General features: G+C 32.5%; 4 protein-coding genes across 7 annotated transcripts; 2 read left to right on the top strand and 2 right to left on the bottom strand.

Moving 5' to 3' along the window:
- The first annotated feature begins 21 nt into the window (after positions 1 to 21).
- On the top strand, positions 22 to 3,178 carry Gmppa (GDP-mannose pyrophosphorylase A). Of its 3 annotated transcripts, XR_014426029.1 has the most exons (8): positions 22 to 133; positions 232 to 428; positions 593 to 943; positions 1,147 to 1,723; positions 1,794 to 2,070; positions 2,151 to 2,415; positions 2,502 to 2,686; positions 3,081 to 3,178. XR_014426029.1 is itself a non-coding variant. In XM_083045780.1 (7 exons), the coding sequence occupies exons 3-7, from the start codon at positions 904 to 906 to the stop codon at positions 2,600 to 2,602; spliced, it is 1,260 nt and encodes a 419-aa protein (XP_082901906.1). In that variant the 5' UTR covers positions 22 to 133; positions 232 to 428; positions 593 to 903; the 3' UTR covers positions 2,603 to 2,767. The 3 variants fall into 3 exon arrangements, 2 of the variants coding, with proteins under 2 accessions (XP_082901906.1, XP_082901907.1); XM_083045780.1 differs by lacking the exon at positions 3,081 to 3,178 and having other exon boundaries at positions 2,502 to 2,767; XM_083045781.1 differs by lacking the exon at positions 3,081 to 3,178 and having other exon boundaries at positions 115 to 133; positions 289 to 428; positions 2,502 to 2,767.
- A 489-nt stretch (positions 3,179 to 3,667) lies between these two features.
- Positions 3,668 to 8,130, top strand: LOC145940531 (uncharacterized). 2 transcript variants are annotated; one of them, XM_083045778.1, is made up of 10 exons: positions 3,668 to 3,808; positions 4,440 to 4,721; positions 4,813 to 5,019; positions 5,099 to 5,653; positions 5,752 to 5,927; positions 6,017 to 6,095; positions 6,159 to 6,479; positions 6,564 to 7,063; positions 7,136 to 7,368; positions 7,490 to 8,130. In XM_083045778.1, the coding sequence occupies exons 2-10, from the start codon at positions 4,515 to 4,517 to the stop codon at positions 7,753 to 7,755; spliced, it is 2,544 nt and encodes an 847-aa protein (XP_082901904.1). In that variant the 5' UTR covers positions 3,668 to 3,808; positions 4,440 to 4,514; the 3' UTR covers positions 7,756 to 8,130. The 2 variants fall into 2 exon arrangements, with proteins under 2 accessions (XP_082901904.1, XP_082901905.1); XM_083045779.1 differs by having other exon boundaries at positions 3,753 to 3,880.
- Positions 8,131 to 8,547: 417 nt separating this feature from the next.
- LOC145940628 (cytochrome P450 6k1-like) lies at positions 8,548 to 11,910 on the bottom strand. Its single transcript, XM_083045980.1, has 6 exons — positions 11,825 to 11,910; positions 10,375 to 11,088; positions 9,894 to 10,118; positions 9,365 to 9,642; positions 9,076 to 9,256; positions 8,548 to 8,944 (listed from the first exon to the last, which is right to left on the bottom strand). Exons 2-6 carry the CDS (start codon positions 11,015 to 11,017, stop codon positions 8,763 to 8,765), a joined length of 1,509 nt encoding a protein of 502 aa, XP_082902106.1. The 5' UTR covers positions 11,018 to 11,088; positions 11,825 to 11,910; the 3' UTR covers positions 8,548 to 8,762.
- Positions 11,911 to 12,509: 599 nt separating this feature from the next.
- Positions 12,510 to 15,824, bottom strand: LOC145940627 (cytochrome P450 6k1-like). Its single transcript, XM_083045978.1, has 6 exons — positions 15,421 to 15,824; positions 14,413 to 15,124; positions 13,701 to 13,925; positions 13,137 to 13,414; positions 12,858 to 13,041; positions 12,510 to 12,699 (listed from the first exon to the last, which is right to left on the bottom strand). The coding sequence occupies exons 2-6, from the start codon at positions 15,047 to 15,049 to the stop codon at positions 12,515 to 12,517; spliced, it is 1,509 nt and encodes a 502-aa protein (XP_082902104.1). The 5' UTR covers positions 15,050 to 15,124; positions 15,421 to 15,824; the 3' UTR covers positions 12,510 to 12,514.
- Positions 15,825 to 17,864: the final 2,040 nt, after the last annotated feature.

Below are 17,864 nucleotides of genomic sequence, written 5' to 3'. Positions count from 1 at the left end.
GTATATAGCTCATCATAAAACAGTCAACAGTCATGATCACGATGAATATCTAGATATGATGCGCGCATCCTGAATATGATAAGAATTAATTGCAACAAAACATTTTGGTGCCGGGTGTTGTATATTTATATATGTATGTAACATATATATATATATATATATATATATATATATATATATATATATCTAATATCCAATAATAAAATTTGTTTTTTATATATTTCTAATCAGGAAAATCATCTTCTACAGAATATTGAATTTTTTCTTATTTCAAATGACATATTCAAGGTTAGTGGAAAGAAGAAAGAGTACAGAGTATAGAAATGAAGAAAAATATAGAAAATGTGGAGTTAATAAAAACATTCCACATATAAAATAGCAACGTATCAGCTGATTGCCGTTTATTGTTTTCTTATCAAAACGCGCAGGTGAGATGAGAGAAAAGTTATATTGGACTAAATTATATAAAGGTTAAGATATTGACAAGTTTGGAAAAAATATTAAGTACGAACCAAGAGAATTAAAAATGCAATTAAAAGTTTATAATTTTTATTCCTATATTAAATTATGCTATTTTTCGAATATCCAACAGGCTTCTAGTGTGGACAAAGTGTTATCGATGTTGACAAATAAGCCGCTTAACCTGACACTCGAAGACAAACCTTTCTACGATACACGTCGTTTGCTGTCAAGTCGATTCATCGATAAGTAAAATGTTACTGATTATCAATGATGACACGTCTCTGTCCACGTCCCGAATATACAAATATGTCTACGTGGTGTGATTAGTGTTAAACTTTTCGCTGTTTCGGAGGATTTGTTCAATGATTGGTGTCGTTTTACGAAAATCATAATATTTTTAATTATTCTCTAAGAGAGGAGAATCGTTTAATTTGTGCAATCATGTTGAAGGCTGTTATTTTAATTGGAGGACCTTTGAAAGGTTTGTATTTACTTTAAAAGTTTACTTATTTAAAAATTGTTAAGTAATTAAAATCATAGAATTTTCAAAATCAGTATACATATATGTATTTTTTTAAATTGCATAATTATATATATTTGATTAAAACTTTATATTTTTTTTCTCTCTGAATTTATATTTTGCTCGGGTATTATTATTTGTTAATTGTGCTTCTATTTCCATAGGAACAAGATTTAGACCTATATCTCTGGATATTCCAAAGCCACTGTTTCCAGTGGCCGGTTTACCCATGATACAACATCACATCGAAGCATGTACCAAAGTACCCGATCTCAACGAAATACTGATAATTGGCGCGTATTCTAAGAATGATTTAGCTCAGTTTATACAGGAGATGTCAAGTACCTATGGCATAATTATTAGATACTTGCAAGAATTCACTCCTCTTGGAACAGCAGGGGGCATGTATCATTTTCGCGATCAGATTCGTTCAGGTAGCCCAATGTACTTTTTCATCATGAACGGAGATGTCTGTGCTGATTTCCCTCTACTAGAAATGGTAGACTTTCACAAGAGTAAACAGGCATTGCTCACAATCATGGCAACAGAAGCCACTCGACAGCAATCTTTAAATTATGGATGTATGGTCTTGGGCAAAGAGGGAGAAGTGGCACATTACGTTGAGAAGCCTTCGACATTTGTGTCGACTCTTATTAACTGCGGAGTATACCTTGCGTCTCTTGAAATCTTTCAAACAATAGCAGATGTCTTTCATGCTAACCAGCAACAAGAGCATATTATGTAAGTTTCTTACAGACTTTAAATGCAATAAGAAAGAATAATTGTATCTTTTTTTCATATTTTGTTATAGGCAATTATGCTGTAATGGTAGAGACCCAGCGCACATTTCATTCGAGCAAGATATACTGTCGCGTTTAGCAGGATCTGGGCGATTGTTTGCTTTACCTGTACTCAGATGGTGGTCGCAAGTAAAAACTGCCGGTTCTGCAATATATGCCAATCGACATTATTTGGCCCTTTATAAGCAGAAACATCCAAACCGTCTTGCTTCTACGAGTAATGATTCTTGTAATATTATAGGAGATGTGTATATTCATCCATCTGCTACTGTACATCCAACTTCCATTGTACGAAGAGAAATTATTCTTAAAAATATGATTTATATAAATTTTAATCACGCATATTAATGTAAAATTTATATTTGCAGCTAGGTCCTAATGTGAGTATAGGTCCAAATACAACTATTGGACCTGGTGTAAGAATTAGGGAGTCAATCGTGTTGGCTAATGCATATATACAGGCCCATTCTCTGATTCTACACAGCATTATAGGAACAGGTACCAGCGTAGGTGAATGGGCACGTGTTGAAGGGACTCCTTGCGATCCTAATCCTAATAAGCCATTTGCAAAAATGGAGAACTTGCCATTATTTAATGTAAATGGCAAGCTTAATCCTTCTATCACGATACTTGGTAAGGAAAAATAAAGCATTTTAAAACTATTTCTTAATATTATAATAGCTTTCGAATTTTAAATTATATGTATATATCTTTGTTAGGTACCAGTGTAAGCTTGGCTGCAGAAAAAATTTTATTGAACTCCATTGTTCTGCCACATAAGGAACTTACGAGAAATTATAAGAATGAAATTATTCTTTAATTGCCTAATGTTTATCATTGTTTATGATGTTTATCATATTAATGATTATACATATTAACACACGAGTCGCACAAATGATAAAATGTTAAGTATATGCAAAAATTTCTGAAATAATTTTTTGTATACATTAAATTGCAATTATAAATTTTTTAAATAATTTTATAACAGAATTATCGAAAAAAAAAAAACATTTTATATGTATTATATACATGTTATCATATAACAGCTATAAATTATATATGTAGAAATAACGGCCAGGCACAAAATTTGCATTATATAAAGGATTAATATATATATATGTATTACATTTATCTAGCTATATATATAATATATACATTTATTCTATATATATTTTTATAAGTATATATATATATATATATTATCAATAAATTTTCATTTATTGATAAATATTTTATTTTCATTAAAAATGCTATATGTGAATGCTTATACACTCTAGAATCTCGCGCGATGGTTGTAGGATTCCCAAACTCGCGTTAGCGCTCTTATATCGAGACGGGAGGAAGGATAATCGGAAAAAATCTCTGACGGAGGAGCGCGTTTGGGCCGCCTAAGGTGAGATTCGCTCTCGCGTTCCTCACCGGCGGCGCCAGGTGAGTCTACAAAAGGTGTATACGAAGGAGCGAGCGAGCAAACGGATCCACGAGCGAAGAGGAAGGGACGAAGGAGCGTACGGTGTGCGCGTAAAATAGCCGCATTGAATTGCACCGTATCAACAGGTAGATCGGCGGCTCGGTATGCGTGGGACGACGTCGTAGACGACGCGACGTAGAGCGTCGGGATTTGTCGCGGAAGATGCGACGCGCGAACGAGGGTCGCGAGGAAACCGCACGACGACGACGACGACGACGGCGGCGAGGCGTTTTAAAGGACAGTCGTACGACAGTCGATCGACCGATCGGCGGGAGAGGATCGACGCTCCGGGTGGAAACGCGCGTTCTCTAAACGTGTTGCTCCGTGGCGGACGCGCACGGGCGGATTCCGCGCATACCAAAGCCGCTGATCCAGCTTCCCCGCGAGCGGCGTCCGGATCGGGAGGAGAGTGATTTTTGTGATCGTCGCTCTCTCGTCAATGACACGCGCGGAATGCGCTGAGCGAGCGCGCGATTCCACGCGCCGACATTGTTGCGCGTTCGTCGTTCCCGTAAAGCGCTGGCCTTTAAAAAATCCCTCCGAACGCTTCCTGATGTGAGTGAATAAGTGCATTTTGCGAGTGCTGTGCATTTTCAATGCGGCGCAGGACGACGTCGTGAGAGCGGCGTTAGTTTCAGACCCTCGGCTGGCATTTTATACATAACGGATAAATAAATCCGCGTGTAATGCTGAAGAGAACATTGCCGCTTTTCCTTATAATTCTCTTTAAAAAGTCTATTGATCATTTTCTATCATGTTTCGATAATAAGAAATTAAGCAATTTTTATTTTTATATATTAAATTACATAAAATCATATATGTTTATATATTAATTTTTTAATATACAGTAATTAAAAGATATACATATATATATATATATATATATATATATATATATATATATATAATCTATTCATACAATTTTAAGTAAGAAATAGAAAGAAAATAAAAAAATAATATAAAAATGTAATTATATTATTCTTAATTCAATTTTCTTTTATGACTAAAATCAATTTTTTGAAAAAAAAATTAATTTTATATAAAGATTTAAAAAGGATTTTATTGTTTTTTTTTTATCTTATGTCTATTATTCTATGAATATTGATGTCTTTAGTAATAATCTCATAGAGAAATATAATGCTCTTGTACAATTTAATAATACTTATATAAATACTTATTTTTACAGAGAGGAGAGATCATGGATTGATGAAAATAAAATAAATTATTGCTAAATATTCCAAATGGGTAATAAAAGCCCATTATGGCCCAGTGTCATCAACCACAACATCAGCATGAATTTTTGCCCCTGTGTGATGTACTGTTTAATATTATTTCATTAGCATCTTATTTCTGCGATGTTGTCTTCGATTTTGCAATGGTATATGCCCTTGCCCATCAAGCAATAGCACCACCTGTGTTGTTTCCACTAAGTATCACATTTATAGCTACTTCTCTCTTGATTTCCCAAGTTAGTATATGTGAACAAATAAAAAAATTATTCTACATTATCTTTATATCTTATTATTTCATTGTTTATTATCTTTATATTATTTTTACAGATTGTTAGTTTGCGATGGTATCTCTGGGGAGCTAGGGGTAAATTAACAAATAACAATGCATCAAGTGATTATCATGCAAATTCAGTAAATAAGATTGGCAACTGGACTATAGGCTGTGTTCTATTACTCCATTCTACTCAAATCGGTGTACTATGGAGATATTTCAAGTTATTTATACCGGTCAATTTAACTTATGTGAAGCACGAGGTACGTGTGTATTTTTAAAAAGCTCAGATTCGAGAGATAAAACTTGCCGATCTCTTATACGAGTTCTCTATCGTTCTAGGTGCGGGAGCTGTGTGTACTAAGGCTGATACACGCATTCTGTGAGGCCGCTCCGATGCTACTTCTGCAGCTGTACGTCTTTTTCGGCGCTAGCAACGATGATGAAACAGAAGTTGGGAAACCAAAGGAAAGTGAGAGCAAGGACGACAGTAAATTGGCGAAACTAACATTAGTGTCGGCGGGACTCTCCTTGTGGAGCGTGTGTTGGGCAGTGGCGAGTTTTAGCAAGGGTGCCGCGCGTCTACGTAATCTGGAACGTTTAGTGCTAACATGGTTGGGGGTACTGGCGCAATTATTCTGGCGTCTGGGTACAGTGAGCGCTCGTGTCGGAGTACTAGTCACGTACGCCTCGCTGTACGGTGGACAATGGTTGTTAGTCGTAATGGCCCTGCACTGGTTAACAATGTTGACGTGGTTACTGCTCACGCCGGACGGACTCTTCCATGGTGGCGAGCGTCTTCCTCTTTTTAGAAAGACTTTCCTCGCTTCTCTCCTCGCCTTTGTATATATATTCGCATATGTTAATCTACACGAGACGAATCATCGTCAAAAAATGGTTAGTTAAACGTGCAGACAGATGAATCGCATCTAGAAAAATGCACAAAACAATTTTACAAGACAGTTAATATTAATTTAATTTATATTTTTCTATAGGTGATATTTTATACTGTAATGTTCTTGGAAAATAGTTTACTCATCGGCGTATGGATGGTCGGTGTTAATCGCGCTGATCTTTTAACTCGCCAGCATCATCTACAACCAGTTACTTTAGTACTTGTTCTTCTAGCTTTATTTTCGGGTGGCATATTTTTCATGGGTCTTTATTATAGGTATATAAATACTATATAGTATTTAATTAATTTATTATAATATTATTATTAATATTGCTTTTGTATTCTCGTTTTTTTTTCTGTTATAGATTTTTTCACGTTAGAAGGTTGAGGTATGAGTCTGGTGGAAGGATGACTGGTTCGAATCTCACTACACTGTCCAATCAGGTATATAATGCAAGATAGATTTCTCTTCTTGGAAAGATTGTTATTTAATTTTTAAACTTTCAGGATAATGTAGAAGGGAAGCATATAGATTATAATGAGGACAAGAAAGTCAACATCAATATCAGCATGAGAAAAGTAAAATTAAGTAATGGCGGCATACCGGGCGTCTTTAACTGCCGTTTCGCGAACCCAACGGCAGTGAACCCGAATCGCAAGAAGAAGAAACCCACCACCTTTGTACCGCCGCCACCGCAATCGCAAACAGGCACGGTAATGAATTCCATTACGACGGTGGCAGATTCGAAACAGTGGCTCAACGTAGCTAATGGGTCGCGGCAATTAATTCCGTTCTGGAAAAAGCCTATATCTTCTAACGTCATGCAGGTACAGACAGATATACTTGTCTATTCGATAGTCGTATTTATTATATTACAATGTGACTGTTACAATACAATTGATCTCTTATAGAACGAGAATTCCAATGAACGTAAAGATGAGACTATGTCACTCGGTGGTTCGTTAAATGTCACGTTAATACGGGAAAAACTGAAGGAGAAAAAGCAACAGCAGCTACGCGAATTGCGAGCTATACAGGAAGAGATCAAGGAAGGTAAATTGTTTCCACCTCCATCTGCTTCTACATCCTCTTTCTCATCCTCTCCTTCCGCGTCTAATCAGCAACCGCCACCGAACACGAAACTGCATACCTCCCCGAGTTCTCCATTATTCACGTCTTCACCATCATTTTTCGAACAAAATGGTACATTGTCATCTTGGCCACCTGTTAAGATTCACTATCTTTTACCCCCGCCACCTTCTTCTTCGTATTATCCTAATCCGCATTCCTCGAATTCATGGAGAGCAGTGCCTCAACGAGAACGAGCAGACACACCGGAGATATTACTAGCGCCGCGATGTCTTCCGCATCACTATTCTCATTGGTCTCCATCTGGACATCTTAGTCATAGGTAATGAAAGATCCATCGAATGCATTGGACGTATACATTCGAATATATCGAGTAATTTATTCGTTTCGTCAGATTACATACAAATCAAAACGGTGCCGAAGAAAGTCCCAAGGGCGAGGGTGAAGGAGAGGCGGAAGTTAGCGATATGGAGGGTAGCCAAGTCTCGTTACCTAGAAGTTATACACTTCCTCGCGAATTTAAATATAATCATCCTAACAGCGTCGCGAGAGAACGAGAGCGTCGCCCGGGAAATAATAAATTACCACCTTCGCGCTTTTATTTACCGTCTACTAATAGTTCTGACGGTGAATATACTTTTTGCTTATATTATTCTATGTTATATCATATAGAAATTGTAAGCATTTACAATTTAAATTGATTTATTGTAAATTACACTTTTATTAATATTAATTATGATGCTTCCAGGCGATGTAGATAGTGCTGATAATGAAGACGAGACAGATTCGGAGGCGCAAATCCAAACGAAGACTAATCACGGTCATAATCACAGCAAAGCTTTGCAAAGGTGTCATCTGTATGAAAATAATGAGAATAATGACGTTGCTGATCCTAGTCTGGAGTGCGACGTGTCTAATGTTACGTCCAACAATTGTTATTCAAATAATTCCCATAGTGTCTTTCGACCGAGTCAATTATTAAGAACACGAGTGAAACATGAAACAAAACTTTAAGTTATGTTGTAATGGTAATGTATAATTGTAAATTTTGCCATGATATGCACATTCAGTGATCGCAAATCTTTTTAAAACCTAATCTTTCCTATTAAATACTTACAGTATAAAACTGTTAATTTCGCGAAATAATGGTATATTTAATTGTACAGAATATGTAATACACATATCAAGACACATGCACAAGAATATATTTAAAGAGATTTCCTTTGTCGCAGAGTATTAATGTGCATTACTTGCAATATGATACAATTTAATTTAATATTGTTATTTTATCGTAATGCATAAAATTATGCAAAATTATCCGAAATTACGATATAAATCCAATATTTTTAAATATATTTTAGAAAAGAATAAATAGTGAACGAGTAATAAGTGCCTTATTATTAAAATTAGCATATATATATATGACGAATGTTTTATATTAACGTATAAAGTTACCTGAATATATACAAGAAATCGTACACTTTTTATTCATACGTATAAAAAGACAATAAATTAGTAATATCAAATTTAAGATATTTAAAGAGATATATTCATATTTTGTACATTTATATTTCTAAATATACAATCTTCTTTTTTATATTGTTTTTTGTATCTTTTCTTTAATAATATAATTCTTTGTAATATATATATATATATATATATATATATATATATATATATATATATATACACCTATATAATATTTTGTATAATAAGAGTCAAACTATAATTATCACATTAAAGATCGATACGTCGCAGTGCTTGAAAAAATAATCACTCATTCTCAATGGTAATATGTTATATAATTTATGCGAAAGTCAATTTTATTAAATGCGCAATGAATTTTATAGTTTCATTATTTAATTAATTTTTTGCAATCAAACTTTTATGGCATTTCAAAATTTTTAAGCAATTTCCACATGTAACTATGGATATATGTATATTACAAGAATTACATATTCAATGGTACTTATTAATATCAAATAATAGCAAAATGTTTGTTTAAATGCGCATTCGTACTTTTATTCACGCACATTGTAACGTTTTTTAAATTGCACATAGAGACCGTCAGCTGTGTACGTGAATACATGAATGGCATTATTATCATTTAAGATAATCTTATTTTTATCCGTTTCATAGAGAACGTAATTCGGAAGAATTGTGATTAATGCCACTTTTATCATTAACAGGGCCAATCTCTGTCCTGAAAATTTAAAACATTATCGTACAAACTTATGCATCCATTTGATATACATATATATATAAAATATGAAAAAAAATTACAATATTATATCGTTTTAATATTTCTTATTTGACAATATTTTTGTAACTGACCTATGCACGATCGGGGTCCGATGCCGAAGACCAAAGATTCGTGAAACTTTTTATTTTCTACCTCTGTTCTCGACGGAATAAAGTCGTGCGGATTGAGAAAGTATTTAGGATCTTGAGTCGTTGCATTTACAGATACGTACACCGAACAATCCTTTTCAATAATTAACCCAGTGCCTGGTAACTATATAGAAATGAGAATACATGTAGTAATTAAGGAACATATATATAGCGCGTAATGACTTGTTATTTATAAGATTGCGTCTTTTTTTTTTTTCTTATTTATAATCACCTCGTAATCTTTTACAGCTATTCTGTCAACGATGGGTAGAGGAGGATGTAATCTCAGCGATTCGAATATAATGCAATCCAAAAACGATATTTCATTAATCAGGTCCACTGTTAATTCTTTTTTCTTCAGGTGTGTTTGTATCTCGTTGTACAAAGTGGCTTGATGCTCCGGATGACGAGCTAAATGATACAGAACGAATGCGATCGCGTTCGAGGTTGCTTCGAATCCAGCAATGTGAAAACTGGTCACCTGTGCCACTAAATTGTCGCCCTCAAACTCTATGATGGATCACCAAGTAATAATATTAATTTTTAATAAATATATCTTCCATTTTTTCTCTCTCTCTCTCTCTCTCTCTCTCCCTCTCTCTTTGTTTTTCTTTTAATTTATACATATACGGAAAATTGTATTGAATTTTATAATATTAATAGTATTATATAGTGTTAATATATATCATATTGTATTATATTATAAGTTCTATTAATTGTTAATGTTCAAAGTATTTTACGAGATGAATAATGATTCTTACTGTAAATAGGATTCTGTTCTCCATTTTTAAGCTTCAACATAGCATCCATCAAATCTCTTTTCTTATATCTCATTTTTTCTCTGGTGTTCATAGAATCCCAGAAAATTTCGCGAAAATATTTCGCGGATTCCTTAATAAATGGTCGAATTAGAGGACACCATTCAGGAATGAAGAAGATGATAATAAGTATTATGGCACGCTTAATGCCTTTGAAGAGATTAATACCTGTATAATAAGTATAATGTAATATATATGTAATTTATATAATCTATAGCTTATATATATATATATATATACAATACAAGAGAAAATGTATAATTTATATATATAAACAATATAACATATTAGATATCACAATTTTTTACATGTTTTGCATAGATTACAAAGAAGAGTTCTCTGTCATATTAATAATTAATTTCGATGAAGTAATCAAATTATGTTAATCTTATGTTAATGATTAACAAATGGCGTAAAATCTCACCATTTTTCCAAAAGGCGTTCTCTATTTCGTCAAATGAATTCGTGCTGATACCAAACACGATAGAGGCGATAACATCGCTGACATAACGACTACTGAAATCCTTCATCTCGCAATTATTCTGACCAGACTCGTTCTTCGATAAGTTCTCAATGAATCTCAACATAGGCTTTTCACATTCTTCTATCAGCGGTAACATATTCTTTAGCTTCTGCCCCGTCAAGAACGGAGTCAATTTGCCTCTTAAATATCTCCATCTAGGCTGCTTGCTAGACAGAATACTATCTAGGCCAATCAAATCCCTCTGGTTCCTTGAACCAAAGCGTCGATTTGGAAAGATCTCAAAGTCAGTAATCATCATCTGTTTGATGAGATTGTGATCCCGCAGGAGCAGCATGGGCTTGTGAAAGATGTAAAAACCGATGTAGGGATCGTCTGGATCGGCACTGTTGTAGATCTCCCGCAACACTTCAGCCGGTGGTTTTTTCAAGGTGAGACAGTCCTTGAAATTACCAAAGAGCAGGTGCGTCGGAGGAGTTTTAACACCTCGTCTTTTCCAATAAGATAGCTTGTATTTGACGTATACGTAGAAGAGGCTGAAGAATATTATCAGCACTGTCGTGCAGTAGATCAAGTAGTTGATCATGTTGATTAAATATCACGTTATGATATTCGATCTCTGTATTTCTGACTTATTTTTGCAATTCTGAATTTAATCTGTCGAGAAAGAATATGATTTATTTTCTATTTTATATTTTATAATCAGATTAAAATAGAAAACAGACTTCAATAATTTAGCAAGAAATATGATTAGTGAATCTGAAATAGAAAATGGAGAAAATATAATAATTTATTAAGAGACACAAACTCTCTTTGCTTGAAATCATACGCATAGCAAACTATTTTAATACGCGATATAAGTCAGCGAGTATCTTTTAGTCTAGGATTTCTCTCTCTCTTTCTTTCATTGATATAATAACACTTGAACTTGAACTAATCGAATTCCTAACAGATTCAATCAATAATTTGAATCTCTATATAATAAATAAAAGTATTTTTATTTTTGCCTTGTATCTGCACTGTAGATAGAGATATTGCGATGCAAAGTTTTAATGTGAATATTTTTTATTAAAAAGAAATTATAGAAATGTGTTTTGAGGCATCAAGTAGTCATAGCAAAATATAATATGTTTTAATAACATTTATACAGAAAACATCCTTATAAATTTCTGCAACATATTTATGCAAGTATATATCGATCTTATGTAAAATCAATGCTTCATATAATTTGTGTGTACCAAATGAATCTTCAAGATTGTGTACACGCAGATGTAATACAACGCAAGGAATTGTCTATGGAAAGTGTGATGAAAAATGATTGTCTATTCTAACGCAAACATACTTTATATAAATGATTAATGTACTGAATAAATTATATATGTAACTATCTTACCTTTTACTCTTCAATCCGACAAATATAAATAGTATTTTACATGCTTTCTCTCACTTAGCCTTGCGGTTTTAGAATGAAAAGAAAATCTCTTATTCTTTGTGAATAAATTCTCTGTGAATCGACCACGTGATTTATTGTCGCTGGTTGTTCGTCCCCTCTATCATAAATATTCTGACACACGCCAATTAATTTTAATAGCGAAAGACAATCTTGGTCGATCTAATGCTGACCTAACAAACACGCACTCGACTTGTCACGCTATGTTAAACCGTACGATACTACGCTGTATCAATGATAGCTTCAATGTATAACTCAAGATATATTTGATGGCTTTATCGCGACTGATAATTTATTATTTTGGAAATTATTTTCGTGACTGATAACTCTCGCGTTGATATCTTTCGACCCTGGCTATGTTTCGAGGCATTACTTAAATATTACTTATACTTAATATATAGTGCATGCTTATAGTTTTGTTCTAATAACAATTACAAATTATCTTTTTTAACTTGTAACTCGAATATATTTTGCAATGTATAGTTTATTCACAAATATACGTTTATGATTAAAATTTATAAAATTGTTATACATACACAAATCGCATATAATATTAAATTAATAAAAGTTAGTAGTACACTCATCATTAGTTTATGTGGCTTATATCCATTTCTAAACATATTTATTCATTTGCTAATTACGCACATTTGTCGCACGTTTCTTAAATTGCATATACAGACCCTCAGCTGCGTATGTGAATACGCCCATTGCGTTATTATCACTTGAGATGCAGTTTTCATTCATGTCGTAGTAAACTGTATAGTTCGAAAGGATCATAATTAATGCTACTTTTGTAAGTAAAATAGCCAATCTCTGTCCTGAAAATTTAAGACAAATATAATTTTATGTCATATAATTTTTATATGTTTGTTCACGGCGTATAAAGAAGAAGAAAAGAAAAAAATATATAAATTACGTCTGTTTATTATTAATTATAAAACATATTTTTGGGGTTTTTCAATTTTGTATTACCGACCTACGCATGCTCGTGGTCCGATACCAAATGCCAAAGATTCGTAAAATTTTTTGTTCTGTTCTGTCTCTATTCTGGATGGTATAAAATCATGCGGATTAAGAAAGTATTTAGGATCTTGATTTGTCGCATTTATAGAAACGTATACCGAAACATCCTTCTCGATTATTAATCCAGTGCCTGGGAACTGATGAGGAAATAAAGATATATATAATTGATAAAGAAATGATAATGTGTGATTTATTCTATTCAATTATTTATATATAAGATTGTGTTGATCACCTCGTAATCTCTTGTAGCTGTTCTGTCAACGACAGGTAAAGGAGGATGTAATCTCAACGATTCACATACGACGCAATCCAAGAAGGGCAATTTATTGATTAATTCCACGGTCAATTTTTTTCCTGACAAATGTGTTTGTATTTCGTCATATAAAATAGCTTGATGCTCCAGATGACGCGACAAATCATATAGAGCGAATGCGATCGCGGTCGAGGTTGCTTCGAATCCAGCTATGTAAAAACTAGATGACTGCGCCACTAAATTATCGCCTTCAAATTCTATGGATTTATATCAAACAAAAATATTGATATTAATAAATATATCTTTCATTCTTTCTTTAGAATTTATAGATTTATAAAATACATGGAAAAATATATATAAAACTTTACACCGTTAAAACATTATATACGCATATACGAGTACAATATATATGTATATAATATATACAACGCATATATATAATATATATATATATATATATTGTTATATTATATATACATATATAAAAAAAAGAATACATGTTATTGTTTAAATTATTTTACGAGTCGAACGAGCGATCCTTACTGTAAATAGGATCTTGTGTTCCATTCTTAAGCGTTAACAAAGAATCTATGAAATCTCCTCTTTTATACCCCAGTTTTTCTCTGGTATTCATAGAATCCCAAAAAGTTTCGCGAAAATAACTCACAGGTCCTTTAATAAATGGCCCGAGTAAGGGGCCCCATTCGGGAATGAAGAAAAGGATCATAACAGATAAGGTGCTTTTAATGCCTCTGAAGACCTTTAAACCTGCAAATGTAAATAATATATATTGCAATTTATTAGTCTATACAAATATATATACATACATGCGCAAAATTGTATCTTTCAAAGTGAAATAATATAATTTTGTTGTCATTTTTCGAATGTTTTGCATAGATTATATTAGATGTATATTTTGCAATCTAGCATATAATTAACTTTTATGAAATTACTTTTACGAAATTAATTATAATAAAGTTTTATATATCAGTTACGTAAAATTTCCGTATATGTGAGTTAATCATGCAGTTTCTTTTTGAAAAAAATTGAAATATTTAAAAGCTGTCTTTTTGACAAATTTTAAGTATCTTTTGTGTTGCTTTGATATTTACTAATACTTTTGTTTATTACTGAATGAAGAGCAATTGATTCTCTCATGCAAGTGACAAAAATAATAATGTATGAAAATTATTAGATTCTTGCAAGTAGCCTTTCATTAGTTTTTGTGTGAGATGAAAATACAGCAATATTTCACCATTTTTCCAGAAAGCATTCTTCTTGTCGTCAAATGAATTCGTATGGATGCCAAACGCGATAGAAGCCATAACATCGCTGATGTAACGACTGGTGAACTCTTTCATTTCGCACTTATTCTGGCCAAATTTGTCCGTTTGTAAGTTCTCGATGAATCTCAACATAGGTTCTCCACACTCCTCTATCAGCGGTAACATATTCTTCAGCTTCTGTCCAGTCAAGGGCGAAGTCATCTTGCTTCTCAGATATTTCCATCTAGGCTGCTTGCTAGACAGAATACTATCTAGGCCAATCAAATCCCTCTGGTTCCTTGAACCAAATCGTCGATTCGGAAAGACTTCGAAGTCTGTAATCATTACTTGTTTGATCAAATTGTGGTCCCGCAGAAGTAGCATGGGTTTGTGAAAGATATAAAAGCCGATGTAAGGATCATCTGGATTGGCACTGTTGTAAATCTCACGCATCATCTCATTTGGCGGCTTCTTTAAAGTAATGCAGTCTTTAAAATTGCCAAAAAATAAATTCGTCGGAGGGGTTTTGACACCACGTCTACTCCAGTAAGATAGCTTGTATTTGGCATATATGTAGAAGAGACTGAAGGATATTATAACTGCCGTTGAATAGATCAAGTAGTCCATGTTGATTGAATTACGATATGCGTTGTGTACTCGATGTATATTTTTCAATTTTCTTTGCGTGAAACTTTGTGTGATCTGCCAAAAAAATTATTATTTATCTATTTAAATGTAATACAGTTTTACCGATATGTAAAATAAATTAAATAAAAAAATGATATGTGCGTTAATCTTATAAATAAAAATTAAAAATTGTTGGAACTGTAAATATAATTTAAATAAAATTTTAGTTAAATTTAAATTTAAAATTAAAGTTAAATTAATTGGATTTTTCGTGAAATATTATTTATATAAAAATCTGTTGCATTGTATAGAAATGTCTATACTTTGTCTCTTATATTGTTTTCTCTATTAAAAAAAAAATATACATTTACCTTTGTTTTTAATTAACGAAATAATTTCTCCCTTTTTTATAAACAGAATTATTGTCTCGTTAGAATTGCCGGTGCAAAGTTTAAGTTGTGGTTGACACGCGAGAGATAAATTTTAGGAAGGTTTGGTTCAAGGAGCACTTCCAACTGATCTTTAATAAATCCGGGTACTAATAAATTTATTAAATTGCACTGATTACAACTTCACGGAGTGTTCCGTAATTCGTACTGTTCTATGCTAAGTATAATACGTTAGCTCCGCTCTTGTCGACTGTTGTGATTGTTCTCCTTGAGGTGTCGAGATCCGCGCAGAAGAGATTGTGTTTCACGTCGACTGCTTATGCGCATTTCGAGGCAAAGTCATCTTGGACACAGTTTTGCACTCCTATTTCCCTTCCATATTTATAAGTTTTATGCGCGAATTCATACGCTCGCGCCCCGCACGTCTCACCATCGGCTCGGCGACGGGCGAACAGTAAACAAAAAATATTTGTCGAGGCAACGAAAGGCGACAGGCTGAACGTCTAATTATTTTATTTAGATTAATAAACGGTGATGTGTTTCACTTTATCATTTATCGCGAATATTGAACAACTTTAAAGACTACAAGAAATGCTGCTCTAAAAAATGATAATAAATTAATGAATGCATAAAATTATTTTTATATAAAATGTTATTACATATGTTAAATATATTTTGTCTTAGAAAGAATGACAGTAAATATAGTTAGATGGTTTAGTGTATACCCAGATAGCACAGCGAATTCGAGAAGAATTCTTTTTGAACACCCGAATTCTGAAATGAAGTCTTTTTCTAACCCATTTCTGTGCCAAAAGAACTCTTAAGAATTCGAAAGAAATTCATTTGTATGTCACCAATTCTGAGTTCTTTTTTAAATACATATAAAATTCATTTTATGCTCCATAAGAATTCGCAATTTATTGAATCTTTTTTGAACTCATTTCGAACAGATTACGTGAATTCTTAAAGAATTAGGAAAAGTGAATTCTTTTTGAACTCATAATGATCATTTGTGCTACCTAGGTAATTATCACAAATCACAATTATCACTTAATTATATTACGTAATATAATTACATAATATAGAAAACAAGAAAAAAAAACTTATCTCAAAGGAATTTTATATATGTAAATGATACGCAATTATATATGTAAATGATATGCAATTATATATACATATAATTGCATATCATTATATACCGTAATTTACAAGAATGACTTGCACTATATAAATATAAACTTAAATATAAGCTTAATAACCGATCTGCTGAAGATGATATAAAGAAATGATCAAAACGTTCAAATCAAATAAATAAAAATAAAAAAGATTTTAAGACAAATATTTCTTTTGTTGCGCTTACTTTTTATATCTAGCTCTTAGGGGAAAGTATGCTAAATCTCGAAGTGTATTGTTGCCTCTTTTCCGTCGCTCTCATTGGTTTTTATTGTGTCGTATGCTTCGTGTTATTTGAATGCTATTTTACATTTGATATCGCGAAGGTTATATTGACAGTGCAATACAGAATTATATTAGTCCAGAAAGATACGGTAAGTAAAAATAATAATAATATAATATATATACCATATATATATTAATATACTGTATATACCATATTTATTAATATATATATACACCATATAACGCTATTTAAATTCTGTCATATTAATGACATAACCGATTCATTTTTAACTTATTTACTTTCAATTTATTTTTATTTGCGACTTAATTATATTTAATTATATATATATATATATATATATATATATATATATTATACCAGGTGTCCCATTTTAAAGGACCCACTCAAATATCTCATTGTCAGAAACACTGCGTTAAATCGAAAAATGTTTCCTACAAAAGTTGTAGGGTTTCGAAGGGGACATAACATAGTAATATTCATTTGACCTTGGGTGGCGTCTCCAAGGTTAGTGAAGGTTAACCTTAAGTGAAGGTGAGAATGAAATTTAAAGAAAATAAAAAAATGCTTCAGATAAAAGTTGTTCAAATTAATTAGTAGAAAAAGATGTTATAATAAAAAATATGGGTTTCCATTTAAAAAATTTATTCTCACCTTCACTTGACCTTGGAGACGCCGCCCAAGGTCATATGAATATTACTGTTATGTCCTCCTCGAAACCCTACAACTTTTGTAGGAAACATTTTTTGATTTAAAGCAGTGTTTCTGAGATATTTGAGTGGGTCCTTTAAAATGGGACACCCGATATATATGTATATATTAAAATTTATTTACATACATATAACTTTATATAATTTTAATTTATTTTTACAGATAAGCTTGGAAAGCCGGAAGGGTTATTTGACATTTGACATCGCGAAGGTTGACAGCGCAATACAGAATTATTAGTTCACAGTGCATACTTCGAAAGATACGGTAAGTAATAATAATATAATATATACCATATATA

Source organism: Prenolepis imparis, unplaced genomic scaffold (genome assembly GCF_030444845.1).
Source record: "Prenolepis imparis isolate NDT839.2.m4 unplaced genomic scaffold, iyPreImpa1.0 SCAF_9, whole genome shotgun sequence".
NCBI classification, from domain to species: domain Eukaryota; kingdom Metazoa; phylum Arthropoda; class Insecta; order Hymenoptera; family Formicidae; genus Prenolepis; species Prenolepis imparis.
Note: the sequence above shows the minus strand (reverse complement) of the source record. Positions and strands in the feature narration are given on the sequence as shown.